General features: G+C 26.1%; 2 protein-coding genes and 1 long non-coding RNA gene across 3 annotated transcripts; all 3 read right to left on the bottom strand.

Annotated features, from left to right (window-relative positions):
• Window positions 1-176: 176 nt before the first annotated feature.
• On the bottom strand, window positions 177-2,222 carry LOC137826647 (uncharacterized). The gene is made up of 2 exons (XR_011083564.1): window positions 1,436-2,222; window positions 177-1,005 (listed from the first exon to the last, which is right to left on the bottom strand). It is a non-coding gene; the product is annotated as an uncharacterized lncRNA (long non-coding RNA).
• Window positions 2,223-13,157: 10,935 nt separating this feature from the next.
• Window positions 13,158-17,655, bottom strand: LOC137826037 (nuclear transcription factor Y subunit C-3-like). The gene is made up of 7 exons (XM_068631880.1): window positions 15,742-17,655; window positions 15,602-15,659; window positions 15,360-15,430; window positions 14,748-14,966; window positions 13,847-13,954; window positions 13,509-13,616; window positions 13,158-13,370 (listed from the first exon to the last, which is right to left on the bottom strand). The coding sequence occupies exons 1-7, from the start codon at window positions 15,790-15,792 to the stop codon at window positions 13,368-13,370; spliced, it is 618 nt and encodes a 205-aa protein (XP_068487981.1). The 5' UTR covers window positions 15,793-17,655; the 3' UTR covers window positions 13,158-13,367.
• A 5,203-nt stretch (window positions 17,656-22,858) lies between these two features.
• On the bottom strand, window positions 22,859-23,272 carry LOC137823449 (uncharacterized). The gene has a single exon (XM_068628587.1). The coding sequence runs from the start codon at window positions 23,270-23,272 to the stop codon at window positions 22,859-22,861; it is 414 nt and encodes a 137-aa protein (XP_068484688.1).
• Window positions 23,273-24,946: the final 1,674 nt, after the last annotated feature.

Genomic DNA, 24,946 nt, shown 5'->3' with positions numbered 1-24,946 from the left:
TCACCCTTCTGGTACAGAAAATTCACCCTATGCACTAAAAAAGTTGGCATAAGCAACGTGCTTCATTAATTGTACCTCCATTTTCGCTCCATTCTCCCTAATGCAGAACAAACATTACCTCATTTTCAATCCTTTTGCGGTAACAAATTTTCTTCACCTAATTAATAGCTTATGGATATTTAAAACAAGATATATCATTTCAATAATTTTGGTGGCAGAATCATTGTTCACACTGCTGCTGAGTGTGATGGCAGAATCCTTGTTCACACATAGCAAAACTATATTTGTGGGCCATTTTATTAGAATAATACTATTGCTGACATTGTACTGTATGTATCCATTATAACAGATGCTTCAGCCAATCTCCTCACCATCACTAAACCAGCTTCTTACTTGCCACACTCATGGCATCTGTATTTGAGAAGGCTCCTTCGAAGGTAGTAACAACATTGTTCTCGAACGGATTGAAATCAAAAAAATATTGTCCTTTCTTCTCAGTCTGCTGATCAGTCTGCTCCTTCTCTTCTGTGTGAACTCCTCGTACTCCTCTTGCTTCTCTATCTCTCGTTCTTATGAACTCCAAGTTTGGATGGTACTTGCAAAAAATATTCCGACGTTCAAGTAAAATTTAGGTATTCGACACTTGGTGTATTCAATGTCTAATGATGACGTACCTGATCCTTGGAATTTGTGTCTATTTATATGATTATCATGGACTTTTTGTTATTGGACTGTATTAAAGATATGAACGATAATTAAGAACGTATTATCTAATATATTTAGTTATAGATTGACCATACTAATCTTCTTAGGATATGATGATGTCGGTCGACCTTGACCAAATATTGAGCTTCCATTCGGTCGTTCGGTCCTGACCGATACAAACATCGATAGCACGACACCAAGCTAGAAGAAGTGCATTGAAACAAGAACAAAGAGGTGTCAAGAAAAAATCACAACTTCAATCCACGTATCTTCTATTATAATGACCATGCATCTGCCTTTCTGCAACAATTGAAGTCCGTTGTCAAATTTTAAAGAACAAAATTCAATGGCTAAATAGACTCAATCAAATCTTTTCATTTGGCAATGGTAAGCATGATCTTCTTGAAAAGCATATACGTGGTCCCTTTTCCTTTACAAAACAATTGCGACACAGAACAGATTCTAAGTAAAAAAAGTTTTCATAAAGTAATCAAAGTACAGAAAAGACACTGACATAAATGACATCAACTAATTATACCCCAGATTATACTATAGTAGCTATAGAGCCAAAAGCAAATAAATATAGCTATTAAAACTATAAAGGATTTTGTTTTTTCATGATAAAATTTAAGAGGTAAGAATAATGATACATTAACAACCTATATTTTTCATACAACCACATTACAATTTCCAATATTACTATTTTCATATAATGTAATTAGTTGAATACCACTTTCAGAATTGTCAAAACATTATTTCTCAGAAGGAGTAAGAGGGAAGACAGAAGGATGATGGCAGAAGAATAGAAAGCACAAAGGAGCAATATGCAATTTCCTTTCATGCATTTCATCATCTGTGCTCTCTATCTTCTGTCAACAGCAGCACCAACACCTCCTTCTGTTGATGTAAAATAAAAAAAGAGAGAACATCAGATAAAAAAACACAGAAAAAAAGGTGACAGAGAAAACCAAATTGAAATGAGAACTCCAAATAAGATTGCTTTTGAGCTTCTGAGAGAAAGAATTGAGAGAGATACATGGTCCTTTCCTTCTTGCTTATCTAACAAGAGGAAGAGATTAGACATGGAAATATGTGTGTCAAAGTGCTCTATTTATAGAGGGAACTAATGCATATATGCTTCCCTTACACCGTTCTTTCCCTGCAACAACTAAATGAATATTAATAAGCCATTTCCCCTTCACTTTCTTTATTGCTTTCACACATCCCTCTTAGTTAATTCCCAGTATATTATCACCTAGATATTAATAATGGGGATGCGTGAATAATGTCATTTCAAATGGAACTTAATATGACAGACAATGTTATCATCATGGAATGTACTCACCCAAACGTGCCATGCAAAAAACAAAGTGTTATGATCTTACGTCCAATGGGAATATGTTAAAGTTTTTCTTATAAGATTTGAACAATTTCCTTTTTTGACTAGTCATTAGTTCTGATCCATCTTTGATTTTGATATTCTCATTGTGCTACTTGCAGGATCCGGTTCTGCAACACCCCTGCCTCATTTCTAAAATATGATATCACATGTTACTGCAATATACATCTTCTCATTGGTTTTTTTATTATGTTCTTATACGGTTGAACTGTTGGGTATGAAGTCAGGACCAATTGGGTTGGGCTGACTAGACACATGTTTAGTGAGTGGGCTTAATCATTGTATCCTTTTATTATCTCTATTTAAAGAGATCATTGTGCTTGTAATTTTGTACGCAACAGGAAATTAATAAAACCTAATAGTTGCTTGTGTGGATGTAGGTTGCACTTGGAAACCGAACCACGTTAAATCTTGTGTTGTTTATTTTTCTGCAGTTGATTCGTGATTGTGTGTTGCTTCCGTGTGCATTTTTTCCATCATGAACATGGTCGAATTTCCTCTATCAAAATTTTAATCTTTTCATCCTTCAGTACCTTGGTGTTAAGTATTTACAAAGACACTTTAACACATAAGTTAATAATAAATATGTCTAGATTACGGTTATTACAGTGAGAGAATTATTACTTTTTTTTCTTTGAGATTCTCATCTATTTATAGTTTTTCTTTGGATCTAAGGATTATCTCATGTTGATAAAAATTTAATACTTCTCTAATTCTATTTAAGGAGTGATTAATTAATTGTATTATGATTAGTCTAGTTGTGTCTAAGGAACAAATAATTTCTCAAAAAAGGTGAAGAAAAATGTGGTCAATGTAAGAGTTATGATTGTATTGTGTTGAACAGTTATAAGGGTTTGCAAGTTCGTTGGAAGACAGGATATAGATGACATAGCACGGGGGAATCTATTGATTGATTTTCTTCAGTCTCTGTTCTTTGCCATTATTGGCATAAGCATCAAAGAACATTACAGCCCACTTTTACTTTAGTTCAAGTCTTTGGCAAAATTCTCAGCTAAACTTTAAAAGAATAATATAATGGTTTGAAGAATATCAATTCTTTTGCTCTCTAGATCTATGATCTGTCACCCAATTATTTCCATCAAATTAAGTTGCTGTTGCAGATGATTAATATTATACATAACAGGTGAAGTATATGTATATGTATATAGATCAAACACATAAACCAGATGAATTTGTTCTTCATTTCTGTATAACAGCAAATAGAAAGTTCCTCATTTGATAAACAATAATTGGAGAAAGAAGGTGTTTTGGTATGGTTAATATAGTTTCACAGTTTAAATACATTTTTCTCTCTTAACTCACCGAAGTATTTTTAAAGACAAAATCGTTATACAACACCCATCATCTAAAACGAACAATATCTCAAATTCGATGATTGATCTAACAATAATATCTTTTGAACTTAAAATTAGAAGGGTTCATACAAGTTGGTAAGATGCAGAGAAGAATAGAAAGAAGATGTGATCTTTTTGAAGTGAAGTTGATAAAGATGTATGGGGGCGGCGACAAGTGCCATGTGACATACCTATTCATCATTTTTCCTATCTCTTTGTTTTTCAATGTCAACTTGTTCAACTTCTCCTACTTTTTATTTGATGCCACTCATATCCCACTCTTCTATATTCATTCTTTAGTTTTTCAAGGAATGTAGGGTAAAAGAGTAAAGATATATTCATAACTCTAATTTTTTATACAACTATATTATAATTTTTAATATTATTATTTTTATATTATTTAATTATAAACTTATTTTTTATTATATATATTTATTTTAAAATTGATTACATATAAAATTATATATAATTTTAAGAGTTGTTAAATTATTAGTTTTTAATTAAAAATATATATATTTATTAATGATATCAAGATCTATCATTATTTAACTTCATAAATTTATAGAGTTTAATTTTAATATATTAATTATTAATGTAATATTATCTAGCCACAGTTAATTAATTAGAAATTATATTAAATTATGTTAAAGTGATTATTGAAAAAAGAATAATATTAATATTGTAATGCAATAATTTGCTGATAATGTTAAAAAATATTGTATTTTAACGAATCCTATCATCTCTTTTTAATTTCATTTTCATTTATCTATGGAATTTTTTAAATATTAGCTAATATCCAAGAGATAGATGTATTGATAGCAGAAAAAAGCACTTAATTAACTTAAAAAAAATATAATGCTTTCTAAAAAATAATTGTATATGTCAGCATTAATAAACCTTCTCTTAAAACCAATTTTAAAAGTATTATCCTATGTATAATACTGGGATTTTTAGATTGTGTATAATAATTAGAATAGATTAAAAAAATATTTTTTACCCCAGTATTGTACAATAAATCTAGAAATGCTAAAGTTTTTTTCTTCTTTCACCAATGCATTTATATTTTTGTTCTCATTTTTCTTTGTCAACCTTTGTTCTTGTTCTATGATGTTTTGAGAAAACTAGCCACAGTATTATATAACTTGAGGTGCAAAAATATATTTAGTAATTAAAAATGTTAAATTTAATATAAGGAAATAAAAAAAAAACTGTTTGATGATATATATTCCTGTAAATTTATATATGTATATATAATTAAACTTGCAAGATTAGAGATTATGATTAATTATAGTGAGAAAAGTAAATACATTTAAAATAGTGAAAATTGTAGTAACAAAACCTTTGCATAATTCTTAATTATTGTGGGGAAAATCAAGTTTAAGATTTCTCACATTTTAATATGAAGGGGATGCATGTGCGGATAAACTTGTTAACTTAGACTTTATTTATATAGAATATTTTTATTAGTATAATAGTTTTTTATCTAATATTTTTTTAGAGTTTTTTATTAGTATATATAGATTATCTATATATCATTTTTGTTAATATATGAATTTTGGTTTAGTTCTGTTTAATTTTTTTTGTATTTTTTTTATGTGATGATAGATGATTGCACTCCAAGAAAATGATGAAATAGAAACCAATTTTTAGAAACCAAAATAATTAGTTGCAATAGTAACTAAATTAGAGACCATTTTAGAAACTAAAACAAAAATTGGTTTCTAAATTAGTTTCTATTATTGTTAAATAGTTTCTAAATTGGTCTCTAATTAGCAACCGAGATTTTAGAGACTAAATTTAGAAACTAAATAATTGGTAGATAAAACATTGGTTGCTAATTAGATACCAATTTAGAAACTATTTAACAATAATAGAAACTAATTTAGAAACCAATTTTTGTTTTAGTTTCCCAAATGGTCTCTAATTTAATTACTATTGCAACTAATTATTTTGGTTTCTAAAAATTGATTTTTATTTCATCATTTTCTTGTAGTAGTGTTGTTATTACTTAAGTGTTAACCTAATTAAAAAAGTTTTATAATGATACCTAAATTCGTAGATTTAAAAAAAAAATATCCTTTAGATAATTAAAGGAAGAGAATTTTGAAGAGTGTTGTAGGAGACTTTGTTCCCAAATTTGGAATGCAGAAAAGGTATTCTCCAAAATGGGAAAAATCTAGGTATTGTCTGCCATGTTGCTGACAGATAATGATGCACAAACCAATTATTCCCATAAGCATACCACCTTTACATTATTTTATTTACCATCTTTTCCACAACAATAACACATCTCTTTCAATTTCTAAATTGCCACTGCTGCAACATAAAATGCATATAATAATATATACATATTTGGATCTTATCTAACCTTTCTCATTTTTTAATTTATCATTGAAAAGCAGTACAATCCTAATAATTCCCTAAAAAATGTAAAAGTAAATTATTGAAACTACTACCATTATTGAATTTTTACTTGGTTTAAAGCGTCCATCAAGAATACTTATTTAATTAATTTGTTATGGTCCTACATTTTCTCAACTTTTTATTTTATTTTTCAACAATAAACATTAAATTAGTTGGTAAACAAGTTCTGCATATATATTCTTGTTTAAACTAATAAACAACTATAACTCAAGCGAAAATTTTCTCAGGAAACTTCAAGCTTTTACTCATTATTTGACAAGGAGATTGTCAAGAAAAAAAATTATATATTTATTGAAGAATATTGTATAAGCAAAATCACCTCACTGTTTCCGTTTTTTTAAGACATATTTTACTAGTTTAGGTTAGTTTTAAATGGTTAATTGTTGTGTCTTGTAATTCAAATGCTTATTTCACTTGCATTGTCTTTACTTGATTATTGAATTGTTTTTGACAAAAGATGAATAAACACATATATAGTTGGAGTGTAATGAGCATATTTGCTAATGTTGCATAAATGTGTATTTTTGAAGCAAGATGAATATTATGAGTTGTTTAATTTGAGATAGTAGCTACGAGAAAGATAATATTATTATGTGTGAGAATGGAATAAGTATTACGTTATAGAATATTATAAATGAGATATCAAAGTTTTATTAATAGTTTAAATAATATAGATGAAAGTATTATGTGGTAAATATAAACTTGATGAATAATATTTGCATATAAAATCTACAATGGGTATCAAAAAGTACATTTAATGGATATCCCTAAATAATATGTACATGCATTTTAATAATTAGCTTTACCTTTAACGAGGAGGAATACAATATCATAATATCCAACCTTATCTCCACTATACCCATTGCTAAATCATTTTTATTTTTATAAATTAAAATTAAGTGTTCTCGTTGAGACAAGGTCCGTCCGAATTTTGTGAACTGGCTTTAAGGAATGATGGAGACTTCACCTGCAGTTTGATACTCAAGTCGGTAAGAGTATTAAATTCATTGTATATTTGTATATAGTGAGTATTGTGTCAAATGTAATATGAATATCATGTATATAAGATCGGAGTATTATGTAATATAATCAAATTATTTATGTAATATAATCAATGATATTGTACGATTAAGTCAACGTATTAATAGAGAAGAGATATTACATATATGATCAGAGGTATTATATGATCAAGTCAGTGTATTTGAGGAAATCGGGATATTGTGTTCTTAAATCAAATTCCATGAAAATTTATTAATTTGTACGATAATAATTGATTATATATTTATCCAAATTATTGTTATTATTGATGATAATTACGAGGAATTCGTTAATAATATTTCCAAAAATCTAGGTTAATTTCGCTTAGTTATGGGCCACCTTGTGATTTGGGTTCAGATGAAACTCATCTTGCTAGACCGGATCGATCGACATCTGATGGATCCTTACTAAAAAGTGAGAATGTTGATTGGACTCTCTCGTTTATAGTAGTTCAATGATCATTTCTCAAGCTTGTATTTAAGAACAAACTTGCATGTTTGAAATAATGAAAACAAAAAATAATTCTTTCACACTACAAGTAGAATGCATATATTTATTTTTCTACCCTTACCAAATTAGCTACTGCTCATCTTGCATTTCCCATCATCTGACAACAGTTATGTGACATTGTACACCAACTATCAACACTATAAATAAGGACGAGATGATTACCTTTTAAAATAATACATCCATTTGTATTGAAGAGGACCATCAATTATTGTTTTCCTAAAAAAAACGAATAACAAGAGATCGAAAAAGTTGATAGATGTGTAATTATAATTCCCATAAATCCCTTAACATTTATGGGCATCTTTTGTTTTCTTCATATATAACTTTGGTTCATTGTCAAATAGTTTCCTTAATGTATAAAATTAAAATTGTCAAATATAAGGATGAGATGAAAAAAATTGAGATAGTTATATTACGTTTTTGTAACATATATATTTAGTAACATAAAGTATATATTCTTGTATTGTGTGAATCTGAAAGTTTGGTTCTCTATTAGGAGTATGTTAATTATTGTATCACTTTTGTAACATGTAATAGGTAGTTTTGGTCTATATAATAATATATTGTATGAATTGAAAAGGGACATGATATATAGCCTAAACAATTTTTTGTGTAAGGATTTTATTATTTGGTGATAAAAAAAGTAAAGTAAAATGTTATTTCTTTATTTTAATTTTATGTTTCTTTATTTAACATCAAATATTACTAACTTTTTAACTTACATTTCTAACAAATGCTACAAAGTTTTTATTTTTATTTTTTAAAGTTTGAGAGAATAAATGTTTCTTGTATTTTTTTTTAAATATTCACAAGTCATAAATTATTATTGAATTTAAAACATTTATTTAAAATACCTGCCCATAAATTTCTATTACTACATTTTATATAAAAAAATGTAACTAGTTTATATATCTATTATTTTAGGTTTTGGATAGTATATATTTTTATTCTGTTTTATTTGCTATCTTTTTCTTCTTAAACGAATCTTTCTTGACATCATATTTATCTCAAATCGTACTCACTTTTAATATATATATATATATATAATAAATATCTAATATAATTTATTTAATTTTTTATGTAGATAATTATAAAAGAATAATAATAAATTAAGTATCAACATAAGGATGTATTTTATTTATTAAAGAATTGTTTTTAACATTTTTTAATAACAATGTGGTATAAAAAAAGTTATATCTTTCTTTATTTTTTAATATTTAAATTAAAATAAATGGTTAAGTACTTCTTTTTATGAGAATTAAACAAGAAATAGGTGTTTTTTTTTATATTCGTAATGTTTTTCATAAAAGAGTATTATTATTTATGTTACCTTTTAAGCTTATACGAAATTTTCTCAAATATACTACTATTTTAATATAATTCAATAATATAAAAATTATGATATATATATATATATATAATAATAGAATGTCTTAATACTAATTAAAATCATATTATATAGATATTGTCAAAGTATACTATTTTACATATTATTTCATTAAAATCATATAATATTAATATTGTCTAATTATAGTATTTGAATTCACATCTCAAATATAAAAAAATATGCATAAGAATGAAAAAAAAAATCATTACTATTTTAAATACATTATGTTTCCAAAACAAACATAAATAGTACTGATATAAAAAACAAAACTCACTCTTATATTTATTTTTTCCCTGTATAACCAATAAGCATGGACTAACCCCACACAACTGTCTCACTCAGCATTGCAGTGCTCTATTCACGCTAGGCCAAAAAAAAAATTATTTATATTGTATTAACTGCCAATCACAAACTAAAATTAGTAAAAAAATAGTTTCTAAATTAGTTTTTATTATTGTTAAATAGTTTATAAATTGATATCTAATTAACTACCAAAGATTTAACTACTAGTTATTTAGATTCTATAGTAACTAATTATTTTTAGTATCTAAAATTGATTTCTATTTCATAATTTTCTTATAACACATATAACATATTTAAATTAAATTATAAAATTTATAAAAACTTTAACATCCATCAAATCAATGAGTATTTTTTTTATTTCCTATTATATCTTATTATTTCGTGTTTCTCATGTCGACACTAAATAACAATAATTATTTTGTTTTTTAACTATTAAGGCGGATTTTACATTTTTTTATCTATGTATTATAGACAATGACATGAGAACTGATACGGATTCAGACACAAAGATATGTATAATATCTAAAATGTAGGACATGAGAATACGAATTTATATATTATATAATTATGAATTATATAAATTGACAGTAAAAATTTATGTGCACAAGTATGTTTCAATTTTTTTTAGGAAAAATATGTTTCTCATGACTGATTCAAAATGATTTGTTCCTTATTTTTGTAATCACAATAAAAAATTATATAATAAGTTTGAGATATTAAAAAATTAATGTATTTTTTTTAAACTGTGTTAGAACCGTGCTACAACATTAAAAAAAAACTACTGAAAATTTGTAATACATGTCCTACGAATATCGTATTAATGTCCAGATCAGATAACAGACGCACAATTTAAAAGACGTGTGTGAACCTCATAACTTTTGATGAAACTAGTTTTTTCATTTATTTTTATGTTTACTTTGTGTAGGTTTCGTCTACGCGTAGCGTTTCTTGATTAATGATTATTTATGATAGTTAATCAACGTTATTCTTATAATATATTTAATAAATATAATATCTGATTATATTACTACTTTTAATTATATATATAAATGTTTAGCAAATACAAATATTAATGCATTTATAATTTATTAAAATTACTTTAATACTTTAATTATTATTTTGAAATACTTTAATACTTTAACAAATACAATAATTAATACTTCATAAAAAAATTCATTAAAAGTAAACCATTATATACATCAACAAACATAAATATTTAGATATTTTACATAAATATATATATATATATATATATTTATATTAAACTTTTTAATAATGAATTTTATTATTTCTATATATTGTTAAATCTAATAGATCTATATTTATCATATATAAATACTTTAATTATTATTATGAAAATAAAAGTTTTTCCTGTCTAATAAAAGACAACAAAAATATTTTATGACGTGATATTTTTCTAATATTTATTTTCATCTTCATAGAAATAAAATTTCTGGTTAAAATTCATGAAAAGGAACGGTAATTTTTTTTGAGAAATTTAGATAATATTAACCACATTTTGTAAGTTTTTTCTTAAATAAACAAGAGAAGTGTTAGTAGCAAACTTTTTTATATGTTCTTCCAACACATTTATTATTGATTAAAATTGATTTAAAATATAAAATCAAAAGAAAAACTCATTAAATAAATTGCGAGACCTGCAAAAATTATAATTTTTAATAATATTTTAATAAATACAAGTCAACCGTAAAAAGTGTATTGAAAATAGTACTTTTAAAGAACATTACTTACATTTTTATCTTAACAAATTCACTCCAACAAATAATTTATCTAACATTTGAGAATGAAAAATTGGATGTAGTAAACAACATGAAGTCCCAAAATTTAAGGTTTATGGCTTAAGATTACGTTCACAGAGAAACACAAACAGTTATCAAAGACATAAATAAATTTGTATAATAAATTATCATAACACAAGTAATTCACTGTAAACAAAAATAACTTTAAATATAACTTAATTTTATAAAATTGTCTTATAAAGTGAGATTTATATTCATTTATATATTATGAAATAGTTTAATTTTTAGTCGATGTAAAATCTTTTGACAGTTATCAAAGACACAAAAGAAACAAAAAATAAATGATGAACTTGTATAATAAATGATCACAACTCAAGTAATCCACTCGTTCTTATTAAGAAATGAACTTTAAATCTAACTCAATTTTATAAAATTGTCTTATAAAATGAGATTTGTATCCATTTATATACTATGAAATATTTTAATCTATAATCGATGTGACATCTTTAACCGTTCTCCATATAAAAAACATCTAGAAACATAAAACTCAAAACTAAGAACTTCATGTGTTGAACCAGAATCTAACATCAATAACAGAAACAGAGAAAAAAGTAAGTAAAATAGCTTGAGGAACATTGCAAAAAACAAATAAGAGGAAAGGGAAGAATCATCAGAAATCATAGGAATGGGCGGAATTGGGAAGAAAATGTAGACACAATTGCTTGAGTTTTCATTGCTTCCCAATCAGCCCATTCCCACAAATTCTGATTGCTTCAGTCTCCCATTCCCAGCTCTTTGTTAATTTGATCTTACACTTGATTCATCACTTAGCCCAACTCCTTTATATAACAAGCCTCACCCCTTAAGTCACGTTCTTCAAAACACCACTTTACGTAAAGTTAAAGGCTTAAAGCTTCAAGATTCCCTCAACACAAAAGCATGGTTGGTATAAAGCATCTTCGTGAAAGTGGGGTTGCAACATTACTCACCTTAAACTTACTATCAAACATATATTTTACATTTTTTCATATATATTCTTCTCTAGAGGATTTTTTTTTCCTCTTAAAAGCAATTCTTAAGCGTCTAATGGAGTGATTATTTACAAATATCAACACTTTGTTATTGTTATACTGATAAATATGATGCAAAGCTGAGGAATTTGTTGAAATGGTGGCAATAAAAGAAAGTGAAGAAGCTGAATGAAAATCACTTTAGCAGGGAACCAATTGGGGATACTTGCGTTTGCAATCGGTTCTTTAAAACGTGTGCGTGGTTCCCCAATTTCTCCACTTTATTCATAAAGTGATTCTTTCTTTCTTTTTTGCTTTTTATTTGCTATTTTAGCCTGTCCAAATGTACCTAATTTCTCCACTTTCTAAGTGCATCATGAATTTGATTTTGATTGAAAGCATGGAACTGCTTTTCAACCGTTGAACGTGAACAAGATGCAGAGTTAAATTCATTTGAACTGCATTTTGTCACCAGCATATATGCTTTTAATTGAAAAAATTTGGTAATTAATCTTCTTAACAAGATTCTACCACAAATGTTCGCTTTGTAAATGTGCAGTATAAAACAGATCAAGTAATGCAAAGTTCATCAGCAATAATCAATCTCTCGCAAAAGCAGAATTTCATTGCTGACAACTTGAGCATAACCCTTTTATATGACTAGTGTTTTGCCCAAATTGTATAACAAAGAGGTTCGGACACGTCTCTTAAATAGTGTGTCTATGTCGGACATCGATACTTGTACGACATTCTAAGAAACGTATCAATGAAGTGTTTAATTCAAAGAGTATTTGTCGGATTTCTCACAATTCTAACACAGTTTTAACACAATTTTAAAAATGAGAAATACATTAATTTTCTAAAAATTCAAATTTATTGTAAATTTTTTTATTATGATTACAAAAAAAAAGAATAAATCATTTTGAATTAGCCATGAGAAACATCTTTCTCCTACACAAAAATTGAAACATACTTGTGTAGATCCGTGTTTATGTGTTCCCGTGTCCTACATTTTAGAGATTATACGTATCTCTGTATTTGAGTCCATGTTGTATCAGTATCCGAGTCAGTGTCTGTGTTACATAGATACCAAAGCTTAGATTTCATATTTCATCAACTTGTATCATCCATTCCAAAATTCAAAAATAAGCAGTTAAAATATCCCTTATGGTGGTAATTTCGTGCATGTAATCACTAAACTGCTCTATGATGAAGTGAATTATGCAAATGTTGTCAGTTATAATATAACCAATCTTGAAACTAGATTTTGATGTAACCATTCCAAAAGGGTCATTGATGGTCTCAGCAGATAATCTATAGGATGTTCAAACATGAAGATGACATAGGGTAATGTTTCCCAAAAACAGAAAAAGGATGGAGGAATTATTTGATAATGTAAATTGTTGCTCTGGTTTTGAAGACAGTTTTGAGGCACACCATGACTTCATTCATCACCCCTGTGGTGCATCCCTAAGCTCACTGCATTATGCAAGACATTGATCTTAACATTGACATCAACATGTGAAAGAAGGTACAATAAAAGGTTATTTTGCTTTGGTGTAAAGTGTATATGAAACACTATGTTCATTATATAGTACTTAACAATGTTCCTCTTACCTTGGGATGAAAATTGTAAGGCAATTGATCTGAAGGCATAACAAAGGGAGGCTGCATCATGTTGTTGTTGTTGGGTTGAGGAATCACTTGGTTTCCTGCCCCCAAGCCCTATGAAGTAAACAAAGAAAATTCCATTAATTTAACTAAACAAATCAACACATTCACGAGTAAGAGAATTGTCTGTATAAGGGTTGGAACACTCCTAAAGTGTCTGTGTAAAGGTTTGGACATCTCTGAAATGTCTTATTTTATTTTATTTATTCTTTGTTGATAAAAAAAACATTCACGAATAGGAATAACAATTTTCTCAGACTAATTTGAATTTACTTCATACTTACTCTGCTCATGTTCATCATATTCATAGGATTTCTAAAACCAGCTGTGTCAGGCAGGGCAGTTTGGCTTGAATGTCTTCCTTCTGGAAAGTTTCCAGTAGCATGCTCTTCCTGCTATAACAAGTGTACCATAACTCAATTGTGAATTTTCTAAAACTGAATAAAATAACCTATTTGCTTGTTTACCTCAGAATAAAATAACCATTTTTTTTTATCACAAGCACACAAATAACTCGAGCAAGATCACCAAATAGTCTGAATCATAATAACACCAAATCTCTCACCCAACTTTACATCATATGATGCAGAGAAAACTTAAAGAACTTGTATAATAGATTTATATCTAGTTTATTCTTAACAAAATTTATGAATAGGATAGTCTACTATGTATGGTTTTTGTTAATATATGGATTTTATCTAATAATTATAATTTTTTTATATATATTTTTTTTAATAATACTTTTTCATGTCATGACAGATGATTATTGTTATTAAAGATGTTGGCTTAACTGAATAATGATATCTAAAGTGAAAACTTTAAATAAAAAGAAAAACTTAAGGCCTTGTTATCTTTTTGTATAGTATTGCTAAATAATAACTTCAGATCTCCATTATATACTAAACAAACAATATTTATTTTTCTAAACAAAAGAGTACTTTGTGACAGACACTTTTTAACATTCTTCATTTAATACCTTCTATGCTATCAATTAAAATTTGCTGATAACAACAAAATCAAGAATGAAAGTGAGACTTATAGAAAATTCAACTAAGAGTAAAGGGTGTGTTTCTTGTATTTCTCTGGAACAATCAAAACAAGGGTGTTTTAACTAAGGAAGTCACTGAATGAATGTAAATGGAAGGTGTAACAGGAAATAGAAGATGAAGAAAAGAATGGAGATACCTCAGCAGCACCATAAGCACAGAAATTTTGGAGGTTATCTGGGACAATATCAGTGAGGAAATGCAAGGCATCATTTTGCATAATAACCTTGGCAACATCACATGGCTGCACAGTACTCTTGTTGCTCTCTTCAGCACGCATCCATGCACGAAAAGTCAGCTCCTGGATGAAAATCTCACATGCTTTTGACATCAGCATGGGAGTTTCAGCACTCACCATCTGCTTACCACACAAACATTTCATCATCAGGTGTTGCTTATGGAATCTCCAACACACCCACTCACGCCGAGGCTACCAACTCGTGCGTGAGACTAAATATTATGAATCCGATAATGGGTGACCTGATAAGCCTAACAAACCATCGATAGGATAAATTCAAAATGACCTTGATATTACATTAAGAAGTGAAATTTAAGTTTAACTCAACCTCATAAAACCGACTTATAAGGTGAGATTTGCATCTACTTATATATATGAAATGTCTTAATCTCTAATCGATACGATATCTCCAACACACTACCTCTAAGATGCAATATTGATCAATTATGGATATTATTTATAAACAGGCAATAAACACTAAACAGAGAATGTGGTGGAATCAGAACTATAAACCTGCACATCTGCGTCTGTTTTCATGATCCTTCTGATTCGAGCTAGCGGCAACTTGTGCTGGCTCTTAAATGCTGCAAATCACATACACATACCATTAAATCAAGTGGTTAACTGAAATCTACTTGTGATTTCATTTGAATACAATGGAACAAAGAAACATAGTACATTGTTTTTAACATATAGTCATTAGTTTATTACTTTACATCAACAATATCATAGTTTAAAAAAATGTCATTAAAAACCTTCAGCAGCTTGAATATCCAACAACTGCTTCTCCCAGAAGGATCGGAGTTTCCCCTCCTGAAAAAAAAAATGGTATGATTAAGCTTCAAACCATTAACAGTAGAAAAAAAAAAGCATGTGAGAAAGGCAATTACTTTACCTGTATGCTTTCTGGATAATACTGAGGCATTGGATATGAGGGTATTGACATGGAGTTTGATAACACATTTGTTGAAGATGAATTACCTTTGAAATCCAATGGTAGATTGAAAGTGTTCCTCCTCTAAATTTGTCAAGATAAACAAAAAAAAAAAAGTCATTTTTCTAACTAAGTAAATGTGATTTTTTTACTTCAACAAGAAATAATAAAATTAAATAGATTCACTTAATGGGTGGTTCAACCTTATACAGAAAATAAGAAAATTCAAAGAGTAACTTTCTACACACAAATCAAATGTAGTTGAAACAAAGGAATTGGAGTTTAAACTGAATGACTTTACCTCTCTATTTTTTTCTTGATGATAATGAAGTATAGGACAAGAGGGCACTGACATAGAATTTGGTACCAGATTTGATGAAATTGAATTACTGCGGAAATCCATTGCTTGATTGCAATTACTTCCCTGCTTTATCAATAACACTTCTTTCTCTAAGCATGAACACATTTTTCTCATTTTTAAAAACAAAACAAGACCATCATCAACATTTATGATTTTTATTTTTTTTGTCTATTCTTATCACTTCATAACACTTATGAAATTTATATGTTTTTTTTTTCAATCTCTAAGTATCATCTTTAATATTTTGAGGTGTTTGAGTAGCATTTTCTTTTTGAAAAACTCCATTGACAACATTTAATAAATTGTCGTAGAATTGTTTTAAACAATAAATAATCCTTTTTTTTTAAAAAACAAAATTTTAGATTCATGCATGAATATATATGGTAAGTGCACATTTTCCACCCTACAAAATATTCTAAAACAACAAAAACAAAAAATTTAAAGATTAAGGCCATGAATACTTATAACATGTACTAAAAAGCACAATTTAGAATTTTTTTTATTTTTAAAATTTTTAAATTTAAGTTAATATTTTTTTCTCAACAATAAATAAATAAAATAAAATTGAACACTTTATAAGTGTTTCAACCCTTATACAATATACTCAAAACGCACCTACATTAGTAAACCCAAAAACAAAGAAACTCCAGCGTAACACCTTTCCGACTCCAACCCTAATCGCGCCGTAATCTTAATATTAACTTTCTAAACCATTATGATTTACTATCTTAGACACAATTTTGAATTTTTTTTTCATGATTCAAGATATCAAATTTAACTCTTATCTTACATAAAAACTATAGTGAAAATTTTGTTGAAACCAAAATGAACTATAAACATAGTGAAAATGAAGTCAAAACAACCAAAAAAAAATTGGGGGTTTAGAAGGAATCACTTTACCTGTCTATCTTCTTCATTAGATTGAGGCATTGAATAAAAGGGATTTGACATGAGATTTGATACCATATTCGATGAAGCTAAATTATTATTGAAATCCAATGGTAGAATAAAATTGCTTCCCTGCAAAATTTGTTAAAATAATTCATTTTCTTTTTTGGGAAAAATCAACTAAAACATGAAACTGAAGTTTCAATGGAATCACTTTTCACCTCTCTATCTTCTTGAGTGTACTCAAACCTGGGATAAAAGGGATTCTGTATGGAATTTGTTACCAAATTTGATGGAACCAAATTGCTGCTGCTTCTCTGCTTAATTTCACAGTCAAAATAAGTGATTATTTAGAAAATAAGTGATTTTTTAGGGAATAAGTAAATAGAGTATGAATGGAATCACTTAACCTCTCTGTCTTGAGAAAATTGAGACATCACATAAGGGGACATGGCCATGGAATTTGTGAGCAAATTTGATGGAACTGAATTGTTATTGCAATCCAATGGTAGATTGAAATTGCCACCCTGTTCAATTCATCATCAAGAAAAAATGAAAAAAAAAAATCACTTTTCAAGAAAATAAGCACGTTTGATCCAAACCAAACACGTAGCAAGAATAATCACTTAACCTCTCTATCATCTTGAAGATACCGAGAAATTGAACAAGAGGGTATCAACACAGAATTGGGTAACATGTTTGGTGAAGCTGAATTACTAGTGAAAATTCATTGATGGAAGCAAATAAGCACTTATTTAAATAAAATTGTGAATTATAATAATTTTGAGAGAAGAAAAAAGAAAAAAGAAAATCTGAATATAAGTCTTGGGATTTAAAAACGACATAATCATTAAATTCATGTAAATTCTATTATCTTGATTTGCATTTATTATATGCTAAAACATTAATGATATTTTATTTTGCTTAGTTTAAATATGGAAACGCATATAATATTATTGGCATGGCTTCTGTAAAATATTGAAGTCTGCCAACACTCATTCATTTAAAGGATTAATATCTAAATTTAAAGTTTCTTCACATGCATTAAAATATTTTTAAACTTTTAATAAATACATTATTTTATTTAAGATGCAAATGGTAATTAATTTAAGAGTGCATTAGAAAGAAAATAAAAAGTTAATGACTTATTTAAAAATTATAATAGGTTCGTTTCGATAAACTGGCTCAAAATTTGGCTACAACTTGAAAAAACTAGTTGGTAGCCTAATGTTATTAAACTAAGTTATTTAATGATGAGTGTTTAGAAAAAAAATTAGTTTGAGTGATTGAAAATATAAAATAACAAATATACAAAATATGACATTTATTATATAATTTTTTATTTTCTGGTTAAAATACATTTGGAAATGTTTATTAAAAAAATCAATTTTTTTTTTGTAAATGAATTATTTATTTACAATTTTTTAGTTTCAATCGTTGTATTTTTATATTATATTATTAATTTTTTATACTCTATGTCTTAAAATAGTTTCAACGAAGTTTAAATTTAAACAAAATTAATGCATAATTAAATCTAAGTGGTTAAGCATAAAAACATTGTATTAATAAAATACAAATCTACTCTTATCAATTTCTTGAAATACAACAATGAATTAGTTAATATTATAAATAATATGATAGTTAAAATAAATAGTACAATATAAAAAAAGGAAATTTCTAAAATAAATAAATTTAAGTGAACAAATATTTTATTTTAGAAAAATGACAAATAAATTTAATAAATATTTAAATAAATAAAAAATATATAAAATAGAATTAGTATTTTTTTTTAAAAAAAGAGTTGTCTAAAATAACATTAGAAACTATTAAAAAATTATTTATATCAAACATTACTGACAAGATTAGACAAATTTTTTAACTATTAAAAAAAATAATCATCTTAATAATATTTTTTCATGTGTTGACGTATGATTGTTGTTATTTGAGATGTCATTATAATTGAGATGTTAAGTTTTATAATAATGTCTAATATCAAAGTTTTTATAAAAAAAAATGAATTTTTATAAAAAAAATATGAAAAGTTTTGTAAAAAAAACTAATAATAGTAAATTTATTTATTTTTAAAATATTAAAATTGTAATTGTTATGAATGGAAGAAGGAAATGGTTTTCCTCAATTATAAATAAATGTTGATAATTTAGTAGTGAAATAGAGGGATAGAATGGGACTTTACATCCTTAGAAACTTGTGTTAATCAACGCTAATCATTAATTATAAAATTTAATATTTTGAAAATCAAATCAGTCATTAATACATAATGTAATTATTAACTGTTCACAACTCTAATTATGGTCAAACAACTGATGATTGAATAAATATTTTAATTAATACTATATAATACAGTATTAAATAATGAGGTAAAAAGAAAAATACCAATTATATTTTTCATAAAATATAAAAACACTAATTAAGATTTAAATAATAATTCTTTTATATAGATTTTTTTTTTGTACAGGACCACAGTATTATGTACATGAGATATTTGTTTGAAATAGAAAATTTTAACATAAACAATATAATAAAATTCATTTTTTCATATGTTGAATTACATATTCAAGAAACTCAAATTCAAAGGTGGTGAACATGGAAAAACTTCATGCTAATTATCTCAGGAACATGCTCTCACTTTCTTTTATATAATAAACGAGCATTAAAAGTAGTTTTTTTTAAAATTAAATCAAAGTATTCTTTTACTATCAAATTTATTAATTTTGACTAAACTTACATCTTTTTAATTGGTTATTTATATTATATCAGTCTCCCAATACCATAATGTTTGTTAAAATTCCTAAAATAAAAATAGGATACGACTAAATTAAATTATTTCAAACATAAATAAATTATATTATTTCATTACTAAAAAATTATTAAATAGAAATAAATTTAGAAATAAAAAATAATTAATTATTATATTAATTAAATTAAATATTATTTTAAAAACAAAAAAGTATTAATATCTAAATTAATTTCTATTATTCATGAAAGCTTTTATTTAAATAATAATAATTTCTATTATTAATAAATATTTTTTAAATTAATATTTAGTTAACTCCTAATTTTAAAATATGTTTAATAATTTTATCTAATGTTTTGATATTAGACAAGTATTGTGGTATCCATTTAAACTCATACCTACAAACATTTTGTATTAAAAAAGTCATTCTGCAGAAACTCTTTGTTTATAGATTACAAACAAAATCATTAAATAAAATCAATTTTAGGGAAAAAAAATATTTAGTTGCTATAGTTACTAAATTAGAGATCATTTTATGGACTAAAAAAATTATTGATTTCTAAACTAGTTTATATTATTGTTAAATAGTTTCTAAATTGGTATCTAATTAGTTACCAAGGTTTTTGCTACTAAATTTAAAATCTAAATAATTTGTAGTTAAAGATACCAATTTAAAAACCAATTATCAATAATAGAAATTAATTATCAATAATAGAAACTAATTTAGAAATCAAAAATTTATTTAATCTTTAAAGTTGTCTATAATTTAGTCACTATAACAACTAATTATTTTTTATCTCTAAAATTAATTTCTATTTAATGATTTTCTTGTAGTGATATAGCTTATTCACAATGGTAAAAATATAACTAAGAATAATTTAAATATACTTCAAATACATTTTAAGTATTCCCTAAAAAAATATTTAACTAATTTATTTATCTTATATAAATTTATTTCACTCCAATGTTAAAGTTAATAAAATAAATATTTTATTTCATTTTATAAATCTCATAATAACTAATGTGAGTGAGTAAGATAAAGTACACAACTTCTATGTCAACCTTAAACTACTATAAAACGCAATATCATCGATTATCTCACAAAATATGATTATCATATTATTTATAAAACAAAACACGAAACATTTAACTAGTTTAAATAATTAATGTTTAACATTGAACATCATGTATATCTACACATATATTTAATTCAATTACCTCACGTATTTTCACAAAGGACTCCAACACTTTCTAGAAGACTTTGAATAATTACTATCACGTACAAACATATAACCTATATAAAAATTATAAAAAAAAAAACGTAAAGTAATGTTTTGGTTAAGTAATATTTGTCTTTACTCAGTCACTTTTTAAATAGAAGAATATAAATAAGAAAAAAAATAAAAAATAAAAATGTTTTAGTTTTAAGGTGATAAATATTTATAAAAATAAAGGATAAAATATTTAACTTTTTCTATAAATTTTTCAAAGTATTTTAATTTACCATTCAATTTAAGCTATCTTTTTTGTACCAACAAAGGCATGGGTCTTCCATTTTTTCCTCATTTAAAGAATATTTTTTCTTAATTCTCATAACTTAAAGAAGATTAGGGATTATAAACGTAATTTGTGTTTGACTATTTAAATTTCAAAGGGATTTGCTCCGAGGTAGAAATTCAACAAAAACAGTTGAGTCAAATGTTGCATGTGGGTGTGATTGTATACGTGCAACGAATTCAAAACTTTAGTACATTTATTTCTCAATTTATTTATCATAAAAAAATAAATTGTTATTTTTTAGTCAAATATAACAAAGGCTGAATTTTCCTTTTTTTTAATGTTATGGTCAAAGGAAATAAACAATCAAATTGTATCTAACATTGTAAAATGTATATTTCAAACCCAAAGTCATCTTAACATGGAATCAACCATATCATGCTCAAAATAAAGTATAAAAAGAGATTCAATGATTTGATTTTTCTTTTAGATAACATATGATTTGATTTTTCTTTTAGATAACATATGGAAGTAAAATTAACTTGATAACATATAGTATAGTTGTTTAGTAACACGTATGGTTTAATTTGTAGTCATATGTTTATCACGAGAATTATGATTTTTTTTTTGTGGTAAAAGCTTTATCAGAAAGTAGTAAGTGTGTTTTGATTTTTGTAATTCTTATGTGTATAAGTCCGTATTGAATGAATCAATCAATACTGAGTTAGTGGAAGATGTTGATTTATTATAGATATTTTCCAAATATATCAATATACCTCCCTTTAAAGCAAGGATCATGCTGGAAAAAATAGTTAACACTTATTCAGTCAATTACAACAAAAAGTCATATGAATAAACACTATAGATAAACCCTTTACAGATGTGTAAAGTACGCTTTAATCAGTTTTCACTATACACTCTTAACACATAGTACTTACTTGATCGCCAGAGTACATTTTTCGGATTAAATCCAATCGAGCACCAACAATGAAAGGAGAAAACTTGTAGTGAGGAGCGAGTAGACAGCCGACACATCAACAATTGTACAACTAGTTCCAGTTACTGTCTAAGTCCACTTTGTCTATACAAGTACATTATGTTTGTATGATTTGATCATATAAAATCAGGTATTCCTTATGAATAATAATATATCTTTTTAGAAAAGAAGATTTTATTGGTATTCTTAAAAATATGATTTTTTTTTTTATAAAAGTTAAAGTATCCTCTAATTAATACTCCAAATAATTTAATTCATTGCCAATAAAAAAAAATCAGTAATCCAACTAAGTGGTAAAGGATAAGTTTACATTCGTTAATTTCATAAAAAAAATCTTATATTAGATAATTTAATAACAAAATCTACTATTCATTTCATGATTTCATCATATAAGACTTTATATTAACTCAACAATATTCATATAATTTAATCAATATTAACATTGTACAAGACAAATAACGTCATGATAATTAACAAGAAACAAAAATACAATTTTCTGGTGATTCTTCTACATTATTTTGTGTGATCACACGAGAAAGTTAGGAAGAAAAAATCGAAAAATGTAAACAAAAAAAGAAAATTATTTGATGGGATATAATTCATGAGACGCAACCAAGGCCTTGGAAATCTCAAAGATGAGTCTAGCCTCAAACTCATTGCTCTTGTAACCCTTAGACGCTTGACGATCAATCTTAAGAATCTTTTTGTTACCAAAGATGTTGTCGGTGTTCATAGATCTCAACATGAAGTTCATGTAAGCACTTTTCAGCTTTGCCAGCATCTTCAATGGTGACCTAACCATCCATGTCAACTTTGGAACTACCCTGATCTTCCATTGCCTGTGTGGGCTTCTTCTTAGCCTGATCATCTTTGTTTTCCTTTCTCCGGTGAAGGTGGCGGCGCCGCCGCTGTCGAGGCGTTGGTAGCGCCGTCTTCTAAAGTACCTCTTTATGCCACCATATGTTGGCTTAGACAACAGTGAATCTGTTTCCATGTTGATGATGCAAAGGTTGAAGAAGAAGGTGATTCTCTCTTCTCTTGTGAAAGTGTGTTAGAAGTTGCAGCTTGTTGCAGTATTTAAAGGGATTATTATTGGCTTTTAAAAGACAAAGTCAAGAAACTATATTTGACCAGAAAATGGTAGGTTTGATCATAGAACTAAACATGAACATTGAACAACATAATTAATTTCCCTCTAATATTATATTTTTTCCAGCAAATTATTCCTCCTTCTACAATAACTATGATTAAAAAACAAGAAAGATAAATCAATTTTAAATATAAAAAATAATTAGTTTTTATAGTAACTAAATTAAAGACCATTTTAGAAAAAAAATATATTTCTAAATTACTTTCTATTATTGTTAAATAGTTTATAAATTAGTATCTAATTAGCAATCCAGGTTTAACTACCAATTATTTAGTTTTTAAATTTGGTAGCAAAAACATTGGTTGTTAATTAGATACCAATTTATAAATCATTTAATAATAATATAAATTAATTTAGAAATCAAAAATTTTTTAGTCTCTAAATGATCTCTAATTTAATCATTATAACAACTAATTATTTTTTGTTACTAAAAATTAGTTTCTATTTCGTGATTTTCTTATAGTGTTTGGACTGAATTAGATTATAAAAAAATATTCTAAACTAAAAATATTTCATTGGAATTGAAGATTTTTTATTTTTTTTTGTAGCTCAAGCAAATCAAATTGAACTGTTTTTATATGAACTAATTTATTTTGAACTTTTTAAAACTAAAAATAGTTTTACCTACTACTACTACTAAAAATAGTTCAATATATCTATTTTTTTTTTTAAAAAGTTCAGTTTATTAGTTGTGGGTATTGATTTCTGTTAAAATGTTGCTAATCACATATATAACTAATTATCCATTTTAAATAAATGGAAGTTGTATATATAACCTTATTAATAATAAAATCATGATAAAAAAGTGTTATCAACATGTCAAAATTAATATTTTAAGTATAAATATTTAATTATATGACCTTAGAAAGAAAGAGTTGCACGTTGAAAAAATTGATGTTACGAATTATTTGATTAAGCTATTTTTATTATTTCAAAACCATATATATGTGTATAATATTAATTGGTGTAACAAATATAGAATTGGAGTAGAATGAAAGCATATATAGAGAAACAATAGTAGCCAATATAAGTAACAACAATTATTTATTATTGTATAAATAAAATCTTATTAAAGAAAAATATAAAAAAAATATAAAGAGATTACACCAAAATCTAAATATAATAGTGTTTATTAATGCATGGAATTATTTTTTTTATTCATGATTCGTGGTAGGATTATGCGTGCAACACAAGAACACTGTTGCAATCATGTGGAAATGGAATCAAATTAAGAAAAGTATGAATATGTATATACTTTATATTAAATATAAAAAAAAATGGTGCATCTAGAAGTTTGGATATGAATATCTGGTTACTTAATTAATACACATCTTTTAATAACTTTTTTTGGTTGAAAAAATTGAAAAGCCGCCAAGTTTTGATTAGTTCATTCATACTATAAAAATATTGATGATGTTTTCTGCGCACGATCACCATTTTCAAAAGCAAGACTTATTTTTACACAAATCTCATACTCTTTGTTATTTTTTTTTTATATTATTCAAACATATAAATCTA

Source organism: Phaseolus vulgaris, chromosome 8 (genome assembly GCF_000499845.2).
Source record: "Phaseolus vulgaris cultivar G19833 chromosome 8, P. vulgaris v2.0, whole genome shotgun sequence".
Lineage (NCBI taxonomy): Eukaryota > Viridiplantae > Streptophyta > Magnoliopsida > Fabales > Fabaceae > Phaseolus > Phaseolus vulgaris.
This window is presented reverse-complemented; position numbering and strand designations above follow the sequence as displayed.